The sequence below is a fragment of the Prionailurus viverrinus genome, chromosome D1, assembly GCF_022837055.1.
Source record: "Prionailurus viverrinus isolate Anna chromosome D1, UM_Priviv_1.0, whole genome shotgun sequence".
NCBI lineage: Eukaryota > Metazoa > Chordata > Mammalia > Carnivora > Felidae > Prionailurus > Prionailurus viverrinus.
In genome coordinates this window covers 39,066,506-39,079,186 of record NC_062570.1, presented here as the reverse complement: position 1 = coordinate 39,079,186, position 12,681 = coordinate 39,066,506, and the positions used below count along the sequence as shown (strand labels likewise).

The 12,681-nt window shown below is 47.7% G+C and overlaps 1 protein-coding gene across 5 annotated transcripts in view; it reads left to right on the top strand.

Moving 5' to 3' along the window:
* Nucleotides 1–12,681, top strand: part of AMOTL1 (angiomotin like 1) — a 130,785-nt gene that overhangs the window by 57,741 nt on the left and 60,363 nt on the right. For all 5 annotated transcript variants that reach the window (XM_047878359.1, XM_047878360.1, XM_047878358.1 and 2 more), the window contains 2 exons: nucleotides 1,355–1,504; nucleotides 5,623–6,553. In XM_047878359.1, coding sequence (XP_047734315.1) covers nucleotides 5,682–6,553 — 872 coding nt within the window. In that variant the 5' untranslated portion in view covers nucleotides 1,355–1,504; nucleotides 5,623–5,681. The remainder of the gene's footprint in view (nucleotides 1–1,354; nucleotides 1,505–5,622; nucleotides 6,554–12,681) is intronic.

Here is a 12,681-nt window from a genome sequence, read left to right as displayed (position 1 = left end):
CTCTAGCCCACACATGCCTAAGATATATGTGAGCGGAGTTGCAAACCCTTCTTTGTGTGTTGAAGAAACTGAGGAAGATGATGACTAAATCCCCATCTATGGCCTCAATAACTAGTTACTACTAGCTTTGGCCTTGTGAGAAAAGAGCTGATAAAAAAAAAACCCAGCAAGAAATTTCAAATTACTTTCAAATTAGTTTGAGGTTATAGCTGAAAAACATTTTTGTTCTAATGGAATTATCATTTGGTCAAGGATTTTAATTTAAAAAGAAAAGCATGATTCTTCCCCTGGAGTAAACTAAGCTACTTTTTTCCCCCCCAGGTTTATTTATTTTGAACGAGAGAGAGAGAGAGAGAGAGAGAGAGAGAGAGAGAGAGGGAGAGGGAGAGAGCATGCAAACAGGGGAGGAGCACAGAGAGAGGGAGGGAGGGAATTCCAAGCAGGCTCTAAGCCATCAGCACAGAGCTCAATTCGGGGCTCCAACTCACAAACTGTGAGATCATGACCTGAGCCAAAATCAAGAGTTGGATGATCAACCAACTGGGCCACCCAGGTGCCCTGTAACTAAGCTACTTTTGCCAAAAAGAGCCTTAAATGTGGTGTCCAAGCAGAGAAGTCAGTGCGAGGAGGGAAGAGAGCAGGGGCCGGGCTGCTGAGTGTTCCCACGATGTTGTATGTGCCTATCAGTGTTATTGTAGTGGTATCTCATGTTCAGTGCCCATAGGATTGAGTACTGTGTCACATTTGATTGGAACAGGAAGCGCACTCTGGTTTGTGTGTGACGGAGATAAAGTGGAAAGGCGGTGCTTGGTAGAGGGCCGGAACCCATGACCCGGACCCACACTGCCACATGGGGCTCCAGAAACCTTGAGCAGAGCGCTCTGTCCTGGGCTGGGACGTGCTCGTGCTGACACATGGTCTAGCAAAATAGCCAACCCCTCTCTGCATCTTTTAGGTATTCTGCTCTCCCCGTTTTGGTATTTCCTTTGCTGGCCTCCCCACCTCCCTCCTTTCTGTCCCCCACCTTGACCAGCCCAAACTTTGGGACTCATCCAGTTCTGCAGAGGGCTTGATTTTTGTCAGTGTTGCTGCTGCTGCCCTTGGAACCGGGTTGTGTAAAAGCGTCATGACTTCACTCAGTGTCTCTCGAAGATTGTTATTCTGACCTCATGGGTCATTTTGGTGGGTGGCTGGCCTTGCGATAATTCTGAATGGTAACTCTGGAATTTTATGAATCAAAAAGGCAGCTCCGAGTCGAATGTGGGAAAATGCCTCGTGGGCTCTCATGAGTCACACAGGAAGGAGGGAGAGGAGGACTTCGGTGGCACTAATACGCACGTTGCTTTTTCCCCAGGACCCTCTCCTGTTTGTTACCGCTCCGATAGTCCCACCCCGATTCTAGAAGACCCCAACTACTTTTTCCCAGATTTCCAGCTCTATTCTGGGAGGCGCGAGACATCTGCTCTGACGGTGGAGGCAAAAGGTGGCATCAGGGAAAAAGTTGGTAAGTTCTTTTACCGGCATTTGGTTTGGAAAAGCAAGATGATCAGATGTTTCTGATTTTTAGCCTTTTTTTGCATAATTTTTTCTCTATCCTCGCTTTAAGAATCAGCCAGTTGTATTATTGATTGTTTATTATTAGGTGCCTTATTTTTAATGGTTTTGCTATGGCGTCAACAGACTATTTTACGATATCATGTGACTCTCAGCAGAGTTCTTATTGCAGGAACTTGAGAGTTACACCATTTATTCCCTAATTTTTCTCTGATTCCTAAATACTTTTTTTGTACCCTTTCCCAGAATCTTTTTTCCTTCTCTGCTTTCACTTTGATCTCTTTTTTGCAAATAATTCAGAAGCTCAGAAGAAATCCAAAACTATAGTAGGGAGGGAGCTGTTTCCTCTATGAAAACTTCCTGCCTATTTTTGAGGGCTTTTGAGATTGGTAAAACTGGAAGGGAATCTTTAAAATCACTGTAGGGAAGGATCTCACGGTTCTTGGCAAATGTGCTTATGAAAAGGGAATTCAGCAGTTTTCGTGCTTGATGAGACCCCATTCCTTTTATTATTCATCCCCCAAAATCATTTTCTTTTGGAAATATATTTTTATTTAAATTTATATTCAAGTTATTCACAGCATTCATTTTTCTTTGAATTTGCTTTCAAATTTCAGAGCAGTTATTCTGAGGGTAAGGACTGTGCTCTCTTTACCTTCTGCCTCGGCACCTGTCAGAACGGATGTAACAGATTGGCAGTCAGGATTTGCACAGTGAACGTGTGGCCCATTTCAGCCCTCATGGATCTCTTCATCGCCTATTACAGTTATTTGGCAATTCATCTTATGTGGACTTGGAATAATCTGTTTTTAGTGTTTAAAATTTTTTATTGTTGTTTATATGTCAGTTTATATGTCAGTTTTATATGGGTTTATGTGTCAGTTATAATATACATTCTCTGAAGGTAGGGAGTAAGTTCGCTTTTACTGCACATGTGGTCTTGCGAAGCAGATATGAAGCCTGCCCATTTTACAGAGGAGAGAGGTTCAGAGAAGCCAAAAAACTGGCGTGAGATCTCATAGGTGTGATTTGGGATTGCGGGGGCGAGGCAGAGTGATATGATCAGAGCTGAGCTTTAGGAACCAGCCTGCAGAGTTTTTGAATTTGCTGGGCAGGTATTTTCTGAATGCTTTCTGTGTGTCAGGGTTGTATTATAGGCACTGGAGATACAGCAGGTGAATATTAACAGATAAAGTTGTGCTGTCCGGTTCTTGAATTCTAGTAGAAGAAGACAGATAAGAAATGCAGTGTGGATCGAAGAAAGAGATCAGAGGCAAGTGATATTAGGAGGCTATTCAGGACATCTAGGCAAGTGGTAAGGAGAGCCCAAACCCAGGACGTGGCTGAGGGCATAGAAGTTAGGGTTGCGGTCTTTTGCTGTCTCAGAGACACTAAAAATGTCATCTAGTGCCACCTTTTCTCATATTTTAATGCCAAAAAGAGTAAAAGTGATGTAACCCTTGATAGCCCATGCCAAAAAAAGGCACAAAGCCAATGACATATATCTGTATATATGCACATGTGTATGTGCAAGTATATGTATATCTATGTATTTTGTAAGCATACCCCACCACCTTTATTTTTTCTCATTTCACTGTGGACTGAGAAAAACCAGCTTGGCAATTGATCAAATGTGGGGAGAAAAGGAGACAAAGGGCCAAAAGTTCATCTGAAATTTCTATCTGGATGACTCATAGATGATAAGGATGTCACTTAGAAAAAAAAAAAAAGAAACCCACAAAACAAAGAGGCAACCTTGGGGAAGAAAGATGTTTTGAGGGGAGATGATGTGTTCTCTGTACATATAGAAACACAGAGCCATCGTTGCGTGGAATCGTAGAACTGAGGCTGTTTGGAGATGGTCGAGTTCTGTTCTGTCAATTTGCAGACGAGATTGAGCTCAGAGACGGTAAACGATTTGCTCAAGGTCATGCCAAGGTCATGCCGGTAGTAAGAGCTAGAACTTTTACTGTCCTCATGCTGTATAATTTCCTCAGTACACTACTTATTAGTATTGTTGTGAGATGGATACATTGTATATTTCTTGGCATTCATTAGGTATTCTTTGCTGGTTAAATGTTTGCTCCCCCATTACGCGCTTGTTTGCTCCCCCATTACGCGCTTCCCTGGGTTGCGCACTAGGGAGAGCCAGATGAGGTGGCATGATCCTTGCCTTGAAGAAGCTGAGAGTCTTGTGTAAATAAACCATTTCCATCTACCGTGATCATTGCTGTAATGGTGATATTGACAAATGGAGTGGGGACTTAGGAGAAGTAGGGCTCAAGCCTGCTGGGCTGCAGAAGGACACGATTAACTCAGAGGCAGCTGTGAAGCTATCACGTACAGCACGTCTAGGAATGTCCCAAGGAGACATGGTGAGGTGTACCTTTCTAGGGAGAGGGAGCCAAGGCCTAGAGGCAGGAGGGAACTGACATGTCTGGGAAGTACGTGGTCTTAGGTGCTGGTGGCCTGCACTGTTGCTGGATAAGTAAGGCCATACCTGCTACATCCTAGGGTAGAATGTCAGTTTCATCTGGTAACTAACCCCTGAGGAATCTTGTGCAGGGGAGTGATATTATTAGGTGTTCCTATTCAAACAGTCTTTCAGGGTAACGTGGAAGATAGGTTGAGGTCTAAGGGGTGGGTTTGGAGGTGGGAATGAGAGGCGTGTCAGAGAACTAGATAAGGAGGCTGCTGGAATTGTCTGGGTTTGAGACACCAAGGGCTTTGCAGTGTTGTGGAATGAACACAGATTTTGTTGCAGAATGAGTCAGGTCCTGGTTCTGGCCTTTGCTGCTCCTGTGACATCTGTCATTGCCTTCTCTGAACCTCCCTCCTCATCTGTAAGATAGGGGAAATGGATATCTGTGTCGTATGATTTTATGTGCCTCATACGATTTTATGTGGAATAAACAAAATAACGTATGGAGAGAATTTAGCACAAAACTTGACACATCATATACACTTTTCAAATGGTTCTTGGGGTTATATTGTGGTTATCAATAATAAACTTGGAGATTGGGATGGGAATGAAGAAGGTTGGGAGAGATGTTCAGGAGGTAGAATTGACAGGCTGACCCTGGATGTTGGAGGTAGGGGAAAAGGAAGGAATTTTGGAAAACTCCCAGGTTTCTGGCTTGGCAAGGAGTAGATGAGGCAGGGATATGGGGTTTGGTGAGGGTGAGGTTGGGGGTGCGGAAGGCATGTTGAGTTTGAAGAACTAATGGACCGTCTGCTGGTCGTTGTAGGTGCGGGTCCTGAGTCAGTGGTTGAAGACCAGTGGCAGGTGTGATGATGGAGGAAGTTCTGTTGAGTGAGGGTGGAGGGCATTCAGGGCAGAGTTGTGGGAAACACCAGAATTTAAGGAGCAGGTGGAGAAAAGGGAGTCAGAGAAGTGCACGGAGAGGCAGGGGCTGGAACCAGGGCGGGTGTTGGGAGTGGGAGACCTGGATGCTGAATTAGGAGAGCAGTTCAAGAAGCAGACGATCAACGTGCAGAATGCTTCAGAGAGGTGAGGTGCATACTACAGGAGGTGGAAAATCCTCACTGGGCTCAGTTGCTAATCAGAGCAGCAGGGAGGGTGTTGAATGGAGCATCTGGAAAGGGGAGACCAGCGAGTGCAGATCGCTTACTGAGGGCAATCAGAAGAGAAGGGGAGGAGAGATACATGGGCGGCAGTTAGGGGGACATGGGTAGGGCCAAGAAAAGGGGATTCCTTTTTGCTTGATCTTGGTTTTTGGCTTGCATTTATTTTTTAAGATGGGGAAGATTTGGCATGTTTGTGTGCGGATGGGAAGGGGCCGGTGGGGCATTTAAAGGAAGGGGAGAGGGGAAGGACAGAGCAAGGTCCAGCAGGAAGCGGGAGGCCTGGCAGTGGAGAGTGGTAGAGACGCTTTGAATTGGAGAAACACTTCCTGAGAAACTGCGGGGTAAATCGAGGTGGCAGGGTATTTGAAATCTTGTCTTTAAGTGCTACTGTGGCTCAAATGTTCATTATTCACTATGCATCAGCAGGCCGGTATTCCTGTGGAATATCCTGATACCTTTTCTCCTGTGTTTATCTTTCAGTTGAGGATCCTCTGTGCAACTTCCACTCCCCAAACTTCCTGAGGATCTCAGAGGTGGAAATGAGAGGTTCCGAGGATGCGGCAGCTGGAACAGTGTTGCAGCGGCTGATCCAGGAACAACTGCGGTATGGTACCCCGACCGAGAACATGAACTTGCTGGCCATTCAGCACCAGGCCACAGGGAGTGCAGGACCAGCCCACCCTCCAAACAACTTTTCTTCCACGGAAAACCTCACCCAAGAAGACCCACAAATGGTCTACCAGTCGGCACGCCAGGAACCGCAGGGTCAAGAACACCAGGTGGACAACACGGTGATGGAGAAGCAGGTGCGGCCCACACAGCCTCAGCAGAACAATGAGGAGCTGCCCACTTACGAGGAGGCCAAGGCCCAGTCCCAGTTCTTCAGAGGGCAGCAGCAGCAGCAGCAGCAGCAGCAGCAGCAGGGGGCTATCGGCCATGGCTACTACATGGCTGGGGGCACCAGTCAGAAGGCCCGGACTGAGGGGAGGCCCACGGTGAACCGCGCCAACAGCGGGCAGGCACATAAGGACGAGGCGCTCAAAGAGCTTAAGCAGGGCCACGTCCGCTCACTCAGTGAGAGAATCATGCAGCTGTCCCTGGAGAGGACCGGAGCTAAGCAGCACCTCCCTGGCTCAGGGAGCGGAAAGGGGTTCAAGGCGGGAGGGGGCCCCTCCCCCGCCCAGCCCGCAGGCAAAGCGCTGGACCCCCGGGGTCCTCCGCCTGAGTACCCCTACAAGACCAAGCAGATGATGTCCCCGGTCAGCAAGACCCAGGAGCATGGACTTTTCTACAGTGACCAGCATCCGGGAATGCTCCACGAGATGGTCAAGCCATACCCTGCTCCTCAGCCTGCGAGAACAGAGGTGGCCGTGCTGAGGTACCAGCCGCCCCCGGAGTACGGGGTCACGAGGTGATTATCAAGCCCAGAGGTTTTAGTCTGGCGCGTCAGAATTCAACCCATTATGTTCTTAGTGCTTGTTATTTTCAAGGCATGTTAGGTTTTGCCATCAGTTTTGTTTTCTTTTTTTTCCTGTGCATAATATTTAATAAGCCACTTCTTGGCCAAAATACGTAGAGTGAAACAGAACAGAGAGCAACTAGGGATATTCTCCAAATGTAACAGAAGGCGACTGGGGATTTCTGAGTTGAGGGGAGGAGACTCCGTTGTTGGCTCTCCTGGGGAGCTGTGCCCAGTGGCCAGGCAAGGCAGCAATTTTCCTGGCTGGCTTTGCGGAGAGCGTCCAACTCCCGGAGCATGTTATTACCGTGGGGTTTTATGGAGCCTTTCTTCATTGTAGATTGGAAAGGAAAACGTAGTCTGATCGCTAGAACCGAGGAGTTAAAGAGGCCATAGAAATCATGTAGTCTCCCCTCCATATTGAACAGATGAGAAACTAAAACCTGGAGAGATTCATACATTTCCACAGCCCACAGCTCCGAGGCTTCTGGAGCTAGGCTCCCGTGTCCCGACCGTCAAAATCTCTCCCCTCCGTTGTGCTAATTCTAATCCCTCTTCTGATGACCCCGTGCATTCAGCAGCACTTGCTGACTGTAAACTCTGTGCAGCCTTGTACCAAGTTCAGAGATAGAGAAAGACTCCCTGCCCTCCAGAACCTGAGGGTGCTGTCCCGGGGGAGCCAGCCTCTGAGTCCATCGCTGCCATGCAGCATGCTGTGTGCTCGGAACCAGGGAGACAGCATGACTCACAACTGGAGGGGCGGTGGAAGAGCCCCACAGGGGAGGTGACCTCCAAACAGGGTCTTGAAGGACGAGCAGGAGCTGTGGGGAAATCACGCGAAGAGAGGAGGTAGCAGAGCGCGCCGTGCAGGGGGTGCGCCGTGCAGGGGGCGCGCCGCCTGTTTGCCTCGAATGAGCTGCAGTGCCACTGGTGGGGGCAGTTTGGCCAGCAGTGGCAGAGGTGTGTTAGAACAGGGAGCGGAGACCGACTGGTAGAGGGCTTTGGGAGTCCTACTCTGGAGTTTGGAATTTAGCCGTAAGCGATCGGGAAAGCCAGTGTTTTCAAGTCGACACTCTGGTGATGTTTATTAGGCTGACCTCAGGGGCAGTGAAGGGTGGTGATGAAGCAGAGGAACAGGACTGGGGACCATGCGGACCTTCAGGAACAATTTCAATGGTCCAGCGAGGAATTGGGGTCAAGTTTGAGGCCGGAGGGGTAGGGGAGCGTTACATACTGTGAGAGGCGCGGAAACAGAATTGGTGGGATTTAATGACTGATCAGGTATGGAAGCTGAGGAATCATAGGGCAATTGGAAACCAAGCTCTCAAGAGAGAAATTGGGTCCGAAGATACAAATTTGGGAGTTCCCGGCATTTTGATGTTGCCGAGCTTCTTGGGGAGAGTGTGGAGCGTGAGAAGAACAGGCAAGGGGCCACTACCTGTTATTGGCTATGTCTTCATTTTCACAGAGGGCCTTATTTATCTGTTTCTAAATCAGACGAGTCGAGTTTTCCCTGTGCGACCCCAGCGACTGGGCGCAGGGCATACCTTGGCTGTCCATCTTCCGAAAAGGGTGTGACTGGGCCCTGGCAGGAAGAGAGCCGGCCGACGTGCCCTTTTCTTCCCAGCTGCTGACACGTTTCCGCACACTGGGCCAGAAATGCCAGCTTGGGAGCAGTACGATACCTTTTAGACCTCTGACGGGCTGCAGAACTCATTCTTGCTAAAGGGGGCACAGCCTGACCCCACTGAGGAATCCAAGATGGGGCCCACGGGGCTCTTGCCTCTTACCCTTTTATAGTTCCTTAAGCCACATTTAACTTAGCCTCTAGAGCTTGGTAGAAGGTGGGAATATCCCCACATGAAGCCTACTTCCCTTTGGCTTTACAGCAGTGCCTAAAGTGGGTCATTCTGCTTTTCATCATTTGGCAGTACGTGCGATATGGAGTGGCGAGATATGGGAAGGGGAGGAGGGAAACGCCAACAGGAGATGTACCCAGTTATTTGTGGAAAGTGTCATTTGTCTCAAAGCTATGACGTTAAAAAGAAAAAATGTATGAGGGATTTGAGCCAATTGCCAGTCTTGGCAGCCGGATTGACGTGGCACATCAAAATGGCGCAGGGGACGTAACAGACAGACCATTGAGGCTTGGCCCCAGAGCTACAAGGGCCCTTTGTGAGCCTGGCCATGGCGAGCCAGCATGGCTCCGGCGGCACAGCCCTGGGCTGACAGAGTAAACAAAGTTGTATCCACACCAGCCCTGCTCCAGACACATCTACCGTGGTCTGAACTTCAAGGGTTGGATCTGAAACTCAGCAGCGTGTGATGTTCAAGTTTTCTTTGAGCCAAGAGATGAGCAGGGCTCCTTTTAATTTCATGGATACATTCTCTTGTGCCGAAAGGGCTATCTGTTTGTCATTTATGGCAATGGTTTCAGAAGCCTGATGAGTCAATACATAATAGACTCCTGGACGTGAAGGAAAAGCCACTGAGTGAGATCATGGAGTCCATCGCCTTGCCTTGTGATGCAAAAAATGGGCTCAGCATGTGGTGAAGATTCATTCAGTGGTTTTGTCCAACCCTTTACTTTGTTCAGACTTCACTGATTTTTTTGCCTAGAGGTGGAAAGGTCCAAAAGACGAGTGAGACAAGAGTGTAGAGCTTATGATAAGAGGAGTATGAACTTGGAGTTCTGGCCTTCAGAGTACTGACTCACCATAGCTTATAAATTCACCTGCCCTGATCTGCTAAAGACAGACATGTGTGGTAGTCTGTTGTAAAGCGTGTTAGTCTTCTCTGGTGGGAACCCCCATGGAGAGCCTATCAGTCAAAGCCTCCTTGACTTGTACCACCTTGGCCCTTGTTGTGGGTGAGGCTGATGGAGACGGGGAGACCGAGGTCCTGCTGAGGTGGCTGGGGGGACCTCCAGGGAACAAGAGCCAGCCACGGATGAAGGCTCTGGTTCTTTTTCTGCTCCATACTTCTTACCCTTCAACCCAGAAGTGGAAATGGACGGATACAAAGGAGGACAAGGTGAAAATTGGACAGTCTGTTCTATGTAGAACTGTGCGTCAAAAAAAAAAAAAAAAAAGGCAAGCATTTGGGTGTTCATTCTGACTCAGTTTGTGGAAACAGGACACTTCTAGAAGTAGTGACTTGGGGTACGGGACTGTACTGTGAATGGAAGCGAACGCGTGAGTGGGTTCTGGTGGGTGAGCTGACCTCTGTCCCAGCGCTTGGAGTACGTTAATCAAATGCATGTTTGCTTTCCAAAGAAATCCGACCATATTTCCAAAAGTGGAAACCGAAGATGCCAAAGAATTACTCAAAATGTCCTACTTTCTTAATACAATTACTGTTAATATTTTTCCTATACACATTAAGTTTTTCACGTGTTGTAATCCTAGATTATATTTAGTTTAGTATCGTAGCTTTTTTTAGGTAGTTTTGTATCACATTCTTTTTGCAATGTGTAATTTCCATAGCCATCCTTTTTATTGCTGTGTAATATTTTATAGAACATATAACTTACATCATTTTTTCTATAAATAATGTAATGAACATCATCATGCATATCAAATTTTTCATGCCCTGGCCCCTAACCCTTAACCTCTGACCCTAATCCTAATCCTGACCCTGAAACTAGCCCTGGGCCTCTTGAGGGGCTTCTGGGCTACAGGGTGCCAGGCATATACCTTATCCCTCACCCTGGCCCTAGCCCTGACCTTTGCCTTGACCCTGACCCTAACCCTGGATCTGGGAGAGTGGCTTCCTGAATGCACAATGGAAGAGGCTGAGAGGCAGCCTGACTGTTCTGGAGAAGAGTCCAAACATTTAAGAATTGGTAGTATTTCAGGGCGCCTGGGTGGCTCAGTCGGTTGAGTGACCACCTCTTGATTTCTGCTCAGGTCATGAACTCACCATTGTGGAATTGAGCCCCCAGTCAGGTTCTGCCATGACAGTGTAGCCTGCTTGGGATTCTCGCTCTCCTTCTCGCTCTGCCCCTCCCCTGCTCTCTCTCTCTCTCTCTCTCTCTCTCAAAATAAATAAAACTTAAAAAAAAAAAGAATTGATAGTATTTCTGAAAATGAGTTTGAAGGTGGAGATAAAAACAGAAGGACCAGTTGAAAGTCTGTTTAAAGAGTCTTTGGAGCCCAGGTTCCCTCCTTGCTTCAGCTCAGTGGGTGGTTACCCTATCTGTTCTCACCCCACCTGTTCTCTGGAGGGGGGTCTCTGAACTTTTGGTTTACTTTTTTAGGAATCATTGTTTAGAGTTGAAATTATTGGGTACATTGTAGCAAACCTTTAATGACTTGTGATTCCAGATACCTTTGTAAAAATATGATAGTGCCTGTATCACTGCCCTTTGACCAACATTAGTCACTACAGTTACAAAAACTTTGCTAATTTAATAGGCAGATGGCATTAATGATTTTAATTTGCAATTATAAGCTAGGTTATTGGGGGGTTATTTTACTAGTTAGATGGATTTGGTCTTGAAAATCAACTGTGTTTTTTGTTCGTATGATCTTCATGTTATAATGGATTCAGAGTACACTAAGACCTGTTTCCTCTAATGCTTGCCCTGATTTTCCAGTTTCTAGAACTCTGTATGCTGGGCCTGCTGTGTAGGTTACCTCATCCTAGCTCTCTCCTGCAGTTCTGAGGGGTGGGTGGTGTCACCGTCACTGTCATATGGTGTGGGGGGAGGTCCATGATGTGCGTGGTAAACCCTCAGGCTTAGAGGTGAGTTAAAGTAACGTAGTCCCAGGCACCAGCGTGGGAAGTGCAGGAGCCAGTGAGCAAACCTGGGTTTCTCTGCCACACGCTGCAGCTCCCAGAAAGTGAGCCCTCGGCCACCCCATTGTATGTTGCAGTAGAGGCAAAAATACGGTTTTTATTTGGTAGGTCTCCTCTGGCGAATTTCTAACCAGATGTATATATCACACCTGATGTCCAGCCTGTGCTCTGCCCACTTCTGTTTTTTGCAGGAGGTCTAGAATACTGATGACGTATTCCAGACTCTAGGGGGAAAGGCCTCCAGATGCCCCCTTTGTCTCCAGGTATCTTAGAAGGCCTAGGAGCAAACTTAAGCTTGCCGACGTCTGTAGCTGTGAGCTACAGCTGGCTTCTGGCTTACTTTCATTTGGAGGGGGGGACCGAGGCAGTGTTGTCTGCCTTAGCCTCTTTTTAGCAGAATGCTTCAGTTACGGAAGAGAGGGTACTGTTTTAATGACTAACTTTTGGGGCGCCTGGGTGGCTCAGTCGGTTAAGCCGCCGACTTCGGCTCAGGTCATGATCTCGCGGTCCGTGAGTTCGAGCCCCGCGTCAGGCTCTGTGCTGACAGCTCAGAGCCTGGAGCCTGTTTCAGATTCTGTGTCTCCCTCTCTCTGACCCTCCCCCGTTCATGCTCTGTCTCTCTCTGTCTCAAAAATAAATAAACGTTAAAAATTTTTTTTTTTAAATAATGACTAACTTTTATGGCTCAGTCAGTATCGATTTGGAAAAAGACTAAAAATGACTCCTGTCCACGAAGAGAGCACTCTCTTTCCACGTGTCCGTTGCCCTTTTTTGTCCTGTATCTTGGCTGATTCGCCTCATCAGCATAGGGGGTTTGATTTCCTAGCTTCCCAGGAGCAGAGAAAAGAGTGGTGACTGTTTACTAATATTTTATTCATCTGTATTAATTAATTAATGTATTAATTTGATATTTAGTATGTAGGTGGATACGTTATAAAGGCCTGAAATGGTGGCGTTTGACCCAGCCCGCTGTCCGAGGCTGATAAAAGATGATGGAGCAAGAGGTGCTGTGGACTTCTTGCACAGAGAAGCTGGCTTGCTTCTCCCCAAGGGCCCGTCATCTCCACCACCCTCTTCCCAGCAGGACAGGGGCTTGCCATTTCCTGTAGTCAGAGAGGGAACTTGTGGGTGTAACTAATGTCCTAAACCGCTCATGTTTTCCTTAAAAAGTGCACTGTGAATTCCCCCCCCCCCCCGCCCCTCCCCCCCAAGAAACCTCCAGGGCTGGCTTTATTTAGGATAGAGGACATTCTCTGGGAACATGCCAAATGAGGGTTCAG